Source organism: Cebus imitator, unplaced genomic scaffold, assembly GCF_001604975.1.
Source record: "Cebus imitator isolate Cc_AM_T3 unplaced genomic scaffold, Cebus_imitator-1.0 Scaffold491, whole genome shotgun sequence".
Classification (NCBI taxonomy): Eukaryota; Metazoa; Chordata; class Mammalia; order Primates; family Cebidae; genus Cebus; species Cebus imitator.
The window spans coordinates 1,841,767-1,854,798 of NW_016107806.1; the positions used below are offsets into that span (position 1 = coordinate 1,841,767).

Below are 13,032 nucleotides of genomic sequence, written 5' to 3' on the forward strand. Positions count from 1 at the left end.
AGGGAGGTGGGTGCAGGGACAGGTCAAGCTGGGCAGAGAAAGAGATGGGGAATAAAGTGTGTTGCACCCCAAACAGCAAGGGTGGGAAGGGAAAGAGACAAGGAGGAAGTTGAGGAATAAGAAAAAATGACGGGCTGCTGGGATTGAGAGAGGAAGGAAGAATGAGGAGCCTAAGGCTTGAGCCAGAAGTTAAGGGTCCATTTTGGCTCTTTAGAGGACATGAAGGAAGTGCCATGGAACTCCGCCTTGCTGTGTCCATCTTCAAGTGGTATAAGGATCGGCTGTCCCCTGGGTCCCCTTTGGGATGCTGGGTCCTTTCACTGAGGTGAGTTAATAGTCTGGCAGGCCACGGGGGCAGCCTGGCAGTGCTGTGTCAGCTGGCAGTGATGCAGGTTAGTTTTAAGAGAAAAATCGCCCAGGGCCAGGCTAATGGTGGAATCTTAGAAATGTCTGGTGGGCAGAGAGGGAGTGTGAGGAGGGAGGGAGCAGCATGGGAACGGTCAGCAGCTGCTGCTATGACTTCCCCGGGGTCAGACTGGGGGGAAGGTCCATGACTCAGCCTTTTGCTTTCAGATATGCCAAGTCCTGAACCACAGGGCACACCAGCTGGAGTCCTTGGATCTGCTCTATCCAACTTCCAGTTCCGTGGGGCAAGGGGAGGGGATGGGGTCCACTTCTGATGAGGCGGAACCTCCCAAGGCAGGTGGGCGAGCAGAGACCAGGAGGTGCACAGAGGGAGGGCGGCTGGGACGGGGTGAACACGCCCAGCTCTAGAGATTCGGACCCAAATCTGGACCGAGACTCCTCCACACCAGTCCTCCTACCTCTTGTTTTCAAGAAACATTTTCCAGCTGGAAAACCTTAGAAGCTGGAAAAACAAGCATCCCAAGGGGAAAAGTATGAGGTGTTCTTAACTAAAGAAGCATAAAATAAAATAAAACACAAACGAAAGTGACAAATGGAGGAGGGAAGCCTGGAGGATTTACAGTTGGATTCTGTTTCTGCAACAACGAAAATAACATCAATTGGTTGGAAAGTAAGGTGTTTCGGGAGAGGCTCATCTTCTAAAACTGACATTAAGCAGATGTCTTGCTGAGCCCTCTTTCTGCCTCCTCCCAAAATGACTCAATTTGTGCCACCTTTCACTTCACCATCACTTTCCCTTTGCCATTCAGAGGCCTCTGTCATGAGGTCATTGGGGAAAAGCTCAGTGTCCCAGCAGACATCCGGAAGCTTTTGCCTGTTTGGCCATAACTCACCAAGGGTCCACAGAGCGAGTCTAGCTTTAGAAAGAGGCCAGATTGAAACCAAGTCATGCCAAGCGGACTTGGGGGCTCCAGGGGCTCCCAGACGGCCGCAGAACCCGCAGGTCAGCACTGCACATCTTTTAAGTTACACTGTCATTTCCAGTTCTGGATACTAAATATTGACAGCTTTCTCTCTACTGTGTTGTCACTGCGATCATGAAAAAAATCCTTATGGAAAGAAAGATGCTGGACTTTGAAGGAGCCGCTTTTGGGGGTGAAACCTCTCAAACACACCAGGTCTGTGCCAGCCATGGCAAGTCGTTCAGACAGTTATACACCCTGCTTAATGGTGGATAATTACATTGTTACTGGGATTTGCCAAGAGAAAACAATGATTAAGACTATTTACAGGCCATGCACACACACAGATCCTTCCTTTTCCTTCCCAAGCGGGCCTTGCCTTGGCCTTCGTGGTGTCCATGGTAACCAAACAGGAAGCCCTACCTTTAGTAAAGGCGCTTGCAATAATAATTGGGAGCTATACATAGTGTTGGAGGTTGGGAGGAGGAGGGGAAAGGATCCTCCCTGGCTAGGAGTGACTCAGCTAGAAAAATCACATTTGCTAGGAAAACGCCACCGGGGTTCCTCAATGTGGCTGACCCCAGAGTGAGGCGACTGACTTTAATTTGGGTGAGAAACACTGACAACGAACAGCGGAAACCTGCCCATTCCCATCTATAGAAAGGTACATATTTATGCGCAGGGTTTTGCACAAAAGGGGAGATAAAAGGCCTGGGCTGTATTTTTCATATGGAAGGTGAAGGTGGGGGCCGGCTCCTTCTCGTCCGTTTGTTCTTTTCACTTTGATCACACCTCAATCCATAGGGAACAGAACACGCCCTTCGGGGGAGCGCTGTAGATCCAGGCAGCCAAAGGGGGTGCAGAAAGACAAGCAGCCCCCCAGACCCCTAAAGAGAGGCAGCGGTAGGTGGGGCAGGGGTCTCGCATGTTCTGCTCAGCTGTGCCAGAGTAGGGCCAGGAGATGCGGAGTCCAGGATCCAGGGGTCCTTAGGGGGCCACTTCTTGGATGGGGCACCGCTACGTGCTGAGAGGGAGAAAGGCTGGTATTTTAAAATAACAGAGGCTCCCCGTAGGCCCCAGCCACCTATTGGCCACCCGGCTCTGTGCCGGCCCTGGCTGAGAGCTGGTTCTGAGGCACAGAGCCCACGCCCCAGGAGTGGCTCTAAGAAGGAAGGCCTTGGCCTTTGGTGGCATTTCATTTCTCTCTGGTAAGAAGCGTCTTTCCCTGGTTTCCTCGTGACAGTTGGTGCTGTGCCAGACAGACTCCTACTAACCGATGGGAGGTGTTTGTTCTAAAGCCTTGCACTTACCCATGATTTATCACCGCCCCAGCGCTAAGCTTTCTGTCATTAGCTGCCGTCTTGGGACCTGCCTGCTAATAGGAACCTGCCCTGGACTGGAGTCAGAAAGGAGGAGAGGGCCTGGCGCCTGCTGCTCAGTAGGCCACTGGCCCCAGGGCCTGCTCTGCTCCCATCAGCTGAGTCTGACCGTCTGGTCCACCCGATCAGCCCCAGGAAGCCAATGAGCCAGAGAGGAGTGGGGGGCAGCCCCCAGTGCCAGTGAGGCATTCACACAGACCCTGCAGGAAGAGCTGGGCCCTCCCTTTCCACTGCAGAAAGGGGTCACTGCCCTTCCAGAAAGAGGGTCTTCATCCCTCCTGGGAGCAATGGGGGTGACAAGTGGAATCTAAGGGATCACTGCAAGGAAGGGTTTTCACAAAGATGTGAGGGGCTGCGGAGGGGTGTGTCCTGGGGAGAGCTGCAGTCTCCAGCCACAGAGATGCAGAGCCACCGCACAGACGGCCGGCCCACCTCCCACCATCGCCAGGCTTAGCTGTGCTTTCCTCTCTCAGCCTCAGTCTCCTCCTCTGAAAAGAGTATCCAGCCCTGCTGTGACACTGCTCTAGGATTCCAGGACGAAGGCCAAAGAGCAGCAGCTGCCTGTCCTGGACCCCAAGTGCGACAAGGCCAAGGGAACACTTCACCAACTTGCAACCGAAGGACACTGAGCACGCCACCCACACTGACCTTTGTGTGGCTACTTTTGGTTTTCAAATCACTTTCACATAAATCATTGCATTTGGTCCTTGCACAAACCTGTGGGGAGGGCGGGGCGGGCCATCCATCTCCACTTCACCCTGGAGGATGCTCAGGTCCGACAGGCAGAGTGCCTCGCCCAGGGTCCACAGCGAGCAGAAACTCAGACCCCACGTCCCTCCCATACGCCACACCGCAATGGCCATGTGACAGGCGGGAATGTGTGCCTCCTCTGCGAGTGTGTGTTGAGTGTGGGTAGCAGGGCACTGGGCAGGAGAGATACACCTGGAAAGGGCACGGCACACCCGCTGGGCACCTGGGGATGGGATCACAGGATCACAGCCTCACCACATGCCAGCACCGCAAAGCACCTGGCACTCAGAACCCAGCCCCTCCAAAGGCTGAGGCGGAAGCAGAAGACTGAAAAGGCAGGAGCAGGCCCAGGGCCGTGTGGACAGCCCTGTCCAGGACACAGGTCCTGAAGGCCGACTAGCTGCTCTTTCCCCAGACCGGGCTTCTGTGAGTTCCAGCTAAACATGATCAGAAATGGTACCAAGGTCAGTGGGGCCGAGCGAACAGAAGGGAGGACCATAAACTGCAAGCCCCAATACTCACTGGAGGTGAGCAACCTGGGCGGCTGCGCAGCAGTGGGGCGGGCAGCAGAGCACCGGACCAGGACCAGCGTCACCCAGCCCATTTTGAGGGAGCTGTGAACAGACCATTAGCTGCCAGGAACCCATTCTTACCTTAGAAAAGTCAACTGAAAAGTGAGAAACCATTGCGGATTTCCCACCTGCCTTTTAATGTGTCGGGGACACGCATGCAGGTCTGTTAACTAACAGCTGCCCCCCACGCTGTGGCTGGGAAGGCCCCCCTGTGCTTGCAAGAAGGCGTTCTGCTCTTCGCCACATTTTGGGGGTAGGGGGATGGGCAGAGGAGAGTACTCACCATGATGCCAGTGAGGAGACAGACACCTTTCCCACAGTATGTGTGGGGCACCATGTCTCCATAACCAATGGAAAGGAATGTGATGGAGATGAGCCACATGGCGCCCAGAAAGTTACTAGTTACATCCTGCTGGTCATGGTACCTGCCAAGGGGAAGACAGGAGTTAGTCATGAACAGCCATTCCCGGAATGGCCGTGGGAGACCTAGAGAGAGGACGGAAATGAGATATTTTGCTGAGGAAGAAGCAGCAGTGAGGGTGGCTCGCACAGGTCTCTTTAGGCCACTGAAGGGGCTTCGACTGTGCCCACCAGGCCCCCCTGCAGACCCCACCCACCACCCCGCCGGTCCCCTTGGCCTCCTGCCGTGAGCTTGGTCCCAGAGGCAAAATGTTTTGTCGTGATTTGCACCTCATTGTAGACAACCTTTTAGTGTTGGTAAGATAGCTTTGGATGAAATCATGCAGTAATAAAATTCCAATTTTCCCTTCCAAGCCGACAGTCTAAATGTATGTGGATGTGATTAATCTGAAATCACAAGCTCCTGAACAGGGAAAATGTCAAAAAAAATTACCGAGCATATTCAGCGATTTTCTTTAAGAAAGTTGATGCGTCTCAAAGACTGGCATCTCCCGGGGGTCTGGAGGGAGCTGCGTGGCTGGGGCTCTCGGGGAGGGGAACTCCAGGGTGTCCACAGAGGCCTCCCTTTCTGAGTCAGGCAGGGGCCTGTGACTGCCCCACCTTGGGAGGAACCAACCAGAAACATGACCACCGTTCCCTCTGCCCCGATGCCTATTCCACCCCGTCCCCTTCCTCCCTCCCTTCATCCCTAACACCAGGGCCTGCTGCGTGCCAGGCTCTGTGCCAAGTACTGAAATACAGACATGAACACCACACAGCCCCTGCCCTCAGGGACTCAGCCCAGGGGAGGGGTTTGCCGAGGAGGCAGACATCTGCAGAGGGTGCAATCAGGGGCCGGACAAGGTGCCCTGGGGATGGAGGCAGAGGGCAATGACCTTGACCCACACATATGAGCGTCCATTGGAGACGGTGGGACCACAGAGGTGCCACAGAGGAGCAAGGCTTGCATTTTCCAGGCAGGCCCAGAGGAATGGGTGCTCTGGGCAGAGAACCCTAATGAAATCCCAAGGCTTGATATGAAGTGCAGCAAGGGAGCCGGCTGCAGGCTGGGTGGCAGGGCTGGTGAAGGTGGTTCTCTTTCAAACCCTTCTCTAACGGGATTGGCCTGAACAACACACAGGAGACTCTGCATTTTAGACTGCAGGGTTTCACTTCTAGATAAAATCTCCTCTTAGCCACTTGGAGGCCGCTGGATGGGGAAGCTAAGACCAAAGGGCCCGGGAGACCACATCAACTAGGCTGGACAGAGCAGAAAGCCATTTAGGAACCTTCATCTATGGACATGAGTTTCCATCAGGACTTCTGTGAGTTAGTGCACACAACGGGCCGGGGCAGGCCTAGCACAAGGAGGCCCCCTGGGAGGATTCGCCACCACCATCAGGGATCTCCACGCCCCCACAGGGTCTGTGCCCAGCGAGGGATAGGCAAATGCTGCTTTTCCTTCCCTTGCCACGCTCAGTGAGGCACGCGGGGCAGGCTGCATGTGAAGGTGCATCTAGAGAGGGGCCTGGTAGGAGGCAGGAACTCAGCCAGTCAGAAACGAGGCAGGCCGTCAGGTCAGGGGCACCCAGAGCATGGCATGGTGGGTACTGTGCGTGTATTGAGCACCTACTGTGTGCCTGGCACTTTGTAAGCAAACATTCTAATTCTCAAAACAGCCTTTTAAGTATTTCCCAGGTAAGCAGCAGGAGTCACAGAGACACTGGGTGACTTGCCCGAGGACACACAGGAAGCATAGCCCATGCTCCTTTCACTGTTCCACTCAACATCAAACAGGCAAGAGCTACTGGCATGTATCTTGGGAATAATGAGGAAGTTTCAGTGAGAGGAGAGCACTTGGGTTCCAGTGGCAGGCGACCAGGGGGCTTCAGAGACCAGGGGTCAGATTTAGGTAGGGCTGGAACTCTGGGATAAGAAGCTTGGATTTTGTCTTAGAGGCCTTAGAAGAGATTCTGGGTTCTTGAGCACAGGAATGACAAGATGACACAGCTTGCCAGGAAGAATGGTCTGCGGGTGGCGAGCAGGGTATTTGAAGAGACAGGACACAGAGGTGGGGTGACCAGGCAAGAAACAGGTGTGCAAAGCTGGGACAGAGACGCGGGCCATAGCCTTTCTCATCCACCCGAGCCCAGCCCTAGCAGATCCCCGTGAGCACAGCAGTGGTGGGCTCTCCAGCCTCATTTGAGTTCTTGGCCAGCAACTGGGTACCAGGGGCGGGGTGGGGGGCACAGCATTAGCCTTTTTATAGCTATCTGCACAAGGACATGGGTGCCTGGTACTTTTGGGGACATCTGAAGAGAAGATACCCCCTCCCCAAAGTTCTGCTGATGAGATGGCCTTGCCTGCCCTCTCCATCTACCCTTTCCCCTCAGGGGTGCTCTGTTACTACCCTGAGGACCCCTGGCTGGCTGCCTGGGCCTCATGTCCCCGGGCTGGGCCTGCCTTTGCCCTCCTGGCTAGCACAGGCTAGTGGCTCCCAAGTCTGATTCCCAGGATTGCATCTACCCCTGACCGTGACCCGGGGCATGGGTGCCCTCCCAGTTCTGCTGTGGCCTTGGACAGGCAGCTGTCTCCTTGTCCTGCTCGCTCTGCCCTGCTAGGCCCTCAGGCCAATGCAACCCCTCCCCTCCCAGCAGGCTGCTCTCTGGCTGGAGGAATGGCGGCAGACCGTGACACTCAGGCCCTGTGCTGAGGCAGTGGTGAAAAATCAGACTTCAGCTTCTCAAAAGCAGCAAGACAAAGTGACTGAGAAAGGGGACACAGAAGGAGGAAGGCGTAAAGGCAGCTCCACGCCACAAGCCGGCAACACATAGATGTTGCAGAGTCACAGCCAGGGTCCTCAGTTCTTCCAAAAAATATTTCCTGAAAGATAAGTCTTGGGTTGAGGCAGTTTAGCAGTGAGGAGTTGAGCTGAGCCAGGGAGCCTGGGCTGGCCGGGCTGGGTTTGCCTGGCTTGGAGCTCCAGCTCCAAAGTTAAGTAGCTCCATGGCTGTGGGCAAGTGACATACCCTCTCTGTCACTCAATTTCCTCATCTGCTGATGAGAGGATTTAGTAAAATAACCCACAAGCAATACCAGCACAGTGCCTGGCCCAAAGTAAGTGCTCACTAAACCTCAGCAATTATTGTTGCTGAGAGGGCGCGGGTGTTATCAGTCTGAGAAACAATAGACGGAAAAATACAGAGGCATGGATTTACATGTGCAGTGGAGTGGTGAGGCATTCATGAGGATGTCCTGAAGTTTAGGCTGGAGAACTATTTGAAACAGATCCAAAAGAAATCAGCTGCGGCCGGGCACAGTGGCTCAGCCCTGTAATCCCAGCACTTTGGGAGGCTGAGGTGGGCAGATCACGAAGTCAAGAGATCAAGACCATCCAGACCAACATGGTGAAACCACGTCTCTACTAAAAAATACAAAAAATCAGCTGGGTGTGGTGGTGCACGCCTGTAGTCCCAGCTACTCGGGAGGCTGAGGCAGGAGAATTGCTTGAACCCAGGAGGCGGAGGTTGCAGTAAGCCGAAATCACGCCACTGCACGCCAGCCTGGTGCCTGGTGACGGAGTGAGACTCTGTCTCAAAAAACAAAACAAAACAAAAAAATCAGCTGTAAGTTCTTGGACAAAGAAAGGACATGAGACACTTGGTATCTGAAAATGATTCTTCTACATGCAAGACTGACTAAAGGTCAGGCCCCAGAGAGGTAGAGCTGCTAGAAGCCTTGCAGATGTCCAAGGAGCGGCAAAGGAGAGCCTTGAACACCGAACCATGAAGTTCGGATTTAATTTGTAGCCTGTCCTCTGCGTACATCACTGGTTTTGCTGTGCAGTTGGGTCTCCACAGCCTTGCTTTCCCTGCAAACCCTGAGGATTAAACTGGTGCTCCCTGGCTGTTTGACTGCCCTCAGGATCATGGACCATCCTATTCATACGTGGGAGGATGCAAAGGTAAAGAGATTAGAGATCAGAATGGAATTACATCTCAATTATGTTCTTGTGGGTTTCTTTTTTCATTCACCACATAAACTCCTGTGGGGGCTAACTGTGTGTGCTAAGGAGAGGACATGAAGGTCTTGAGAATGCCCTTCGCTGTTTGTCAGCCTTCCGTGATGTGGGCTACAGAAGACGCTGAGATGAATTGGACATGCACCCTGCTCTCTGGTGGCTTGGAGCATCGTCATGGAGATAAGACATGCATGCAACTCACCAAGCAGGAAGTGATGAGCCAGAAGGCTGGGCTGGTGATTCAGGACTGTGGGAGTAGAGAGGAGGGAGAAAAGGTTTCTAAACCTATTCACAATTTTAGAGCAGTTTACACATGTCACAAATTTCACGTACTAATCTCGTGCTATTTTTTGCAATAGAAAATTGGGGGGGGGGATAGTTCCATGTTCTTCTTTGAGGGCTGAGGAGGGAAAGATATAATTTTCTTTGGGCTCAAGGGTAGCTATTACAGTTGCTGATTTATTTTTCAGGGTGTGGACTATGGATTTTTTTTTCCCACTTTTTAACATGAAATAAATGAGAGAAACAAAAGGCTGTATGACTTGGCTAAGATGGTAGGGACATATGTCTACTTTTGCTCCCTCAAATCCCTTCCAGCTCAAAGTTGTTAGTCCCCCACTTTTAAAATAAACAGGCAACCAGGAATCCCCAGACAGCAAGGAGCCCCTAACATTAAAGACACAGATCAAACCAGTCAATTAAACAAAAAGAAGGAACTCCGGATCAAATACAGACCACTCACAGAGAAGAACTCTTGAAAGAAAAATCCTATAATTAACGTAAGAGAGATAAAATAAGATACTGGACCCACAAGACAAGAATGGAATACAATACAAAAAAAGTCTTCCTAGGGAGCTACAAGATAAATCGAGGAAGTTTCCCAAAAAGCAGAAAAAGACAAAGAATGAAAATGAAAAGAAAATATGATGATGGTGGTATATGCCTGTATTCCCCAGCTACTCGGAGGCTGAGGCAGGAGGATTGCTTGTGCCCTGGAGGTTGAGGCTGCAGTGAACTATGATCGTGCCCCTGCACTCCAGCCTGGGAACAGAGCAAGACCCCCATCATCTCTTAAAAAGAGAGAGAGATATAAAATATGAAAAAATTAGTGAATGATTCTCCCAATTCAAATAATAGAAGTTACAGAAAGAAACAACTTGGGGGGAAAGAAGGAGAGAAGTAATTATTTTTAAAATTATTTTTTAAAAAGCTGGGTGTGGTGGCTCACACCTGTAATCCCAGCATTTTGGGAAGCTGAGGCAGGAGGATCACGAGGTCAGAGGTTTGAGACCAGCCTAACCAACATGGTGAAATCCCATCTTTACTAAAAATACAAAAACTAGCCAGGTGTGGTGGCACGCGACTGTAATCCCAGCTACTCAGGAGGCTGAAGCACGAGAATCACTTGAATTCGCTAGGTGGAGGTTGCAGTGAGCTTAGACTGCGCCACTGCACTCCAGCCTGGGTCACAGAGCAAGACTCCGTCTCAAACAAACAAAGAAACAAAATCCCCAGAACTTGAGGGCATGAGTTGCTAGATCAAAAACTCACTGTCTCCAGCACAGTGGATGAAAACAGACGCACACCAAGCCACATTATTGTGAAATTTCAGAACACCAGGGGAAGGAGACAATCCTACAGAGGTTTAGGGGTTCGGGGGGAGGGTATAAAAGAGATCAAATATGAAGAACCAGAAATTACAATGAAATTACAATGGTTTTAGACTTTTTGACCACAACACTGGAAGCTAGAAGGCCATGGAATAAAGCCTTCAAAATTCTGGAGGAAAATGATTTCCAAATCGGAATTCCAAACCGAAGACCAGAAATCTGAATCGGCCAAAGTATTAGTTCAATCTGAGAGTGGAATAAAGACGTTTTCAGGTAAGCAAGGCTGCCACTGGGCTGCCTGCCCTGCGCCCTCTCTCAGGAAGCCACAGGAGGTGTGCTTCACCAAAAACAAAGAAGTAAGCCAAAGAGGAAGGCAAGGGACGGAGGCAATGAGCTCAGGGTGATGGTCCAGGGAGACCCTTGGAGGACAGGTGCACACCAGGCATGGAGGACGGCCTGTCCAGGCTGGAGCAGGTCAAGAGGCTCTGGGAGACGTTTCCAACAAGATGAATTAGATAGAAAACCTAATGTGCCTGAACATCCTGAAAAGAGCTTTAGACAACTGCCAGAGTTTGCACTTGAATGACAAATCCGTAGAAAACTAAGCAATCAAACAAACATGATCATTTGCAACTCCAGGAAAAATGTAAAGTTCTGCAGGAAAGGAAAAGTTATCATATTTTACTACATGACTCAACTATGAATAGAGTCAGATTAGTGTTGACTGAGTAATGTAAACACTGATTACTGCTTTAACCAAAATGATGATGTAATTATAAAGGAGGATGAAGGGACAGGAAGAGTTGGAGAAGAGGAAAGAGAGCTAAATTTTCATCTCCCAGAGTGGGAAGGGAACAGATAATACCTAAACAAACCAAAGCATCCAAAGGTAGCAATACACACATATTACTGACAGACACGGCGGTAAATACTAAAATTAATTAGCAAAAGGAGGTAAATGTAGCTGCCTCTGGAGAAGGGTCAATGGGAAGAGCTGGTGGAAGACAGAAAATACCACAGAAGGATGGACTCTACAGTGTATGCACCTGTAACTTTGATCGTAGCCACAGGAAACCAAACAAAAGAGAAAAAAACAGAACTACATACAACATTAAATGACATCAAGAAACACAAAAAGAAAAGGTTGGATGCAGAGGCTCACACCTGTAATCCCAGCACTTTAGGAGGCCGAGGTGGGGGGATCACCTGAGGTCAGGAGTTCGAGACCAGCCTGGCCAACATGGTGAAACCCCATCTTTACTAAAAATACAAAAATTAACTGAGCCTTGGGAGGCTGAGGCAAGAGAATCACTTGAACCTGAGAGGCGGAGGTTGTAATGAGCCGAGATCGTGCCACTGCACTGCAGCCTGGGTGATAGAGCGAGACTCCATCTCAAAAAAGAAAGAAAGAAAGAAAGAGAGAGAGAGAGAGAGAGGAAGGAAGGAAGGAAGGAAGGAAGGAAGGAAGGAAGGAAGGAAGGAAGGAAAGAAAATGCAAGAAGCACCAAGAATTCACCATCCAACTCCAACCTGTGGAATCTCCTTGTGTGTTCTTTCCATTCTCAGCATCCCCCAAGATGATCATTATCCTGAATGTCATGTTTATCATTTCCTCATTTTGCTTCATCGTGCTTCCACATAGCTATGATTACCTAAGCAATATGTAATTTCGTTTTTCGTATTTCTGACCTTCATAAAGATGAAATCATACCACAAGAGCATGGTAGGAAGCTTCTCAAATGACCCTGATATTCCCCCTCCTCCTGAGGTCTTCACACACTTTTGCAATCCTTTCGAATGTGAGCCGGACCCAGTAACTGGTTTCTAACACATAGAATATGGCAGAAGTGATAGACTTTCACTTCTGACGTCAGGTTATGGTAAGATCGTGGCTTCTGTCTTGGGTGATCCCTCACTAGTTCTCTTTTGAATGGCTCCCCCTGGGAGAAGCCACTGGCCATGTTGGGAGGCAAGCCCATGGAGCGCCACACGGCAAGGGACGCAGCCTGCCAACCACCACATGACTAGCTTAGGAGCGGATGTTCTGTAAACCAAGCCTTGAGGTAAGACCATAGCCTCGGCTGACAGCCTAACAATCTCATGAGAGCCCCTGAGCCAGAGGTACCCACTTAAGCTGCACCTGAATTCCTGACCCACAGCAACCATGAGATAGTAAGTGTCCATTGTTATTAGCTGCTACATTTTGGAGCAAGTTGTTATGCAGCAACAGATAATTAATAAAGTAAACTCTTCTATGAATTGCTTTTCCATTCAACATATATATTGACATATGTGGCTATAGTGTATTTTCATTACTGTATTGTATTTCATCATATGAATATGCTGTGATTTATTTATTTATTCACCTATTGATGGTCATTGGGATAGCTTACAGGTTTTTTCTCTAATGAGCAATGCTGCTACAAACATTATTATTATTATTATTTTGAGATGGAGTTTCGCTCTTATTACCCAAGGTGGAGTGCAATGGTGCGATCTCAGCTCACTGCAACCTCTGCCTCCAAGCTTCAAGTGATTCTTCTGCCTCAGCCTCCCAAGTAGCTGGGATTACAGGCATGCATCACCATGTCTAGCTAATTTTATATTTTTGGTAGAGATGGACTTTCTCCATGTTGGTCGAGCTGGTCTCGAGCTCCCAACCTCAAGTGATCCACTCACCTCAGCTTCTCAAAGCACTGGGATTACAGATGTGAGCCACTGCGCCCAGCCTTAAACATTATTCTTTATTTACTTATTATTATATGCTTAGAGACAGGGTCTTGCTCTGTTGCCCAGGCTGGACTGCAGTGGCACAATCATAGCTCACTGTAGCCCTGAACTCCTGAGCACAAGAGATTCTCCTGCCTCGACCTCCTGAAATGTTGGGATTACCGGCATGAGCCACCTCACCCAGCCCAAACATTCTTAATCGTAGCTCCTGGTACATTGCGTAAGAGTTTCTCTAGACACATA

General features: G+C 50.5%; 1 protein-coding gene across 3 annotated transcripts in view; it reads right to left on the reverse strand.

The window, feature by feature from the left end:
* KCNN3 (potassium calcium-activated channel subfamily N member 3) overlaps positions 1 to 13,032 on the reverse strand; it is a 173,034-nt gene that overhangs the window by 23,777 nt on the left and 136,225 nt on the right. For all 3 annotated transcript variants that reach the window (XM_037733030.1, XM_017513417.2, XM_037733031.1), the window contains exon 4: positions 4,313 to 4,454. In XM_037733030.1, the coding sequence (XP_037588958.1) occupies positions 4,313 to 4,454 (142 nt within the window). The remainder of the gene's footprint in view (positions 1 to 4,312; positions 4,455 to 13,032) is intronic.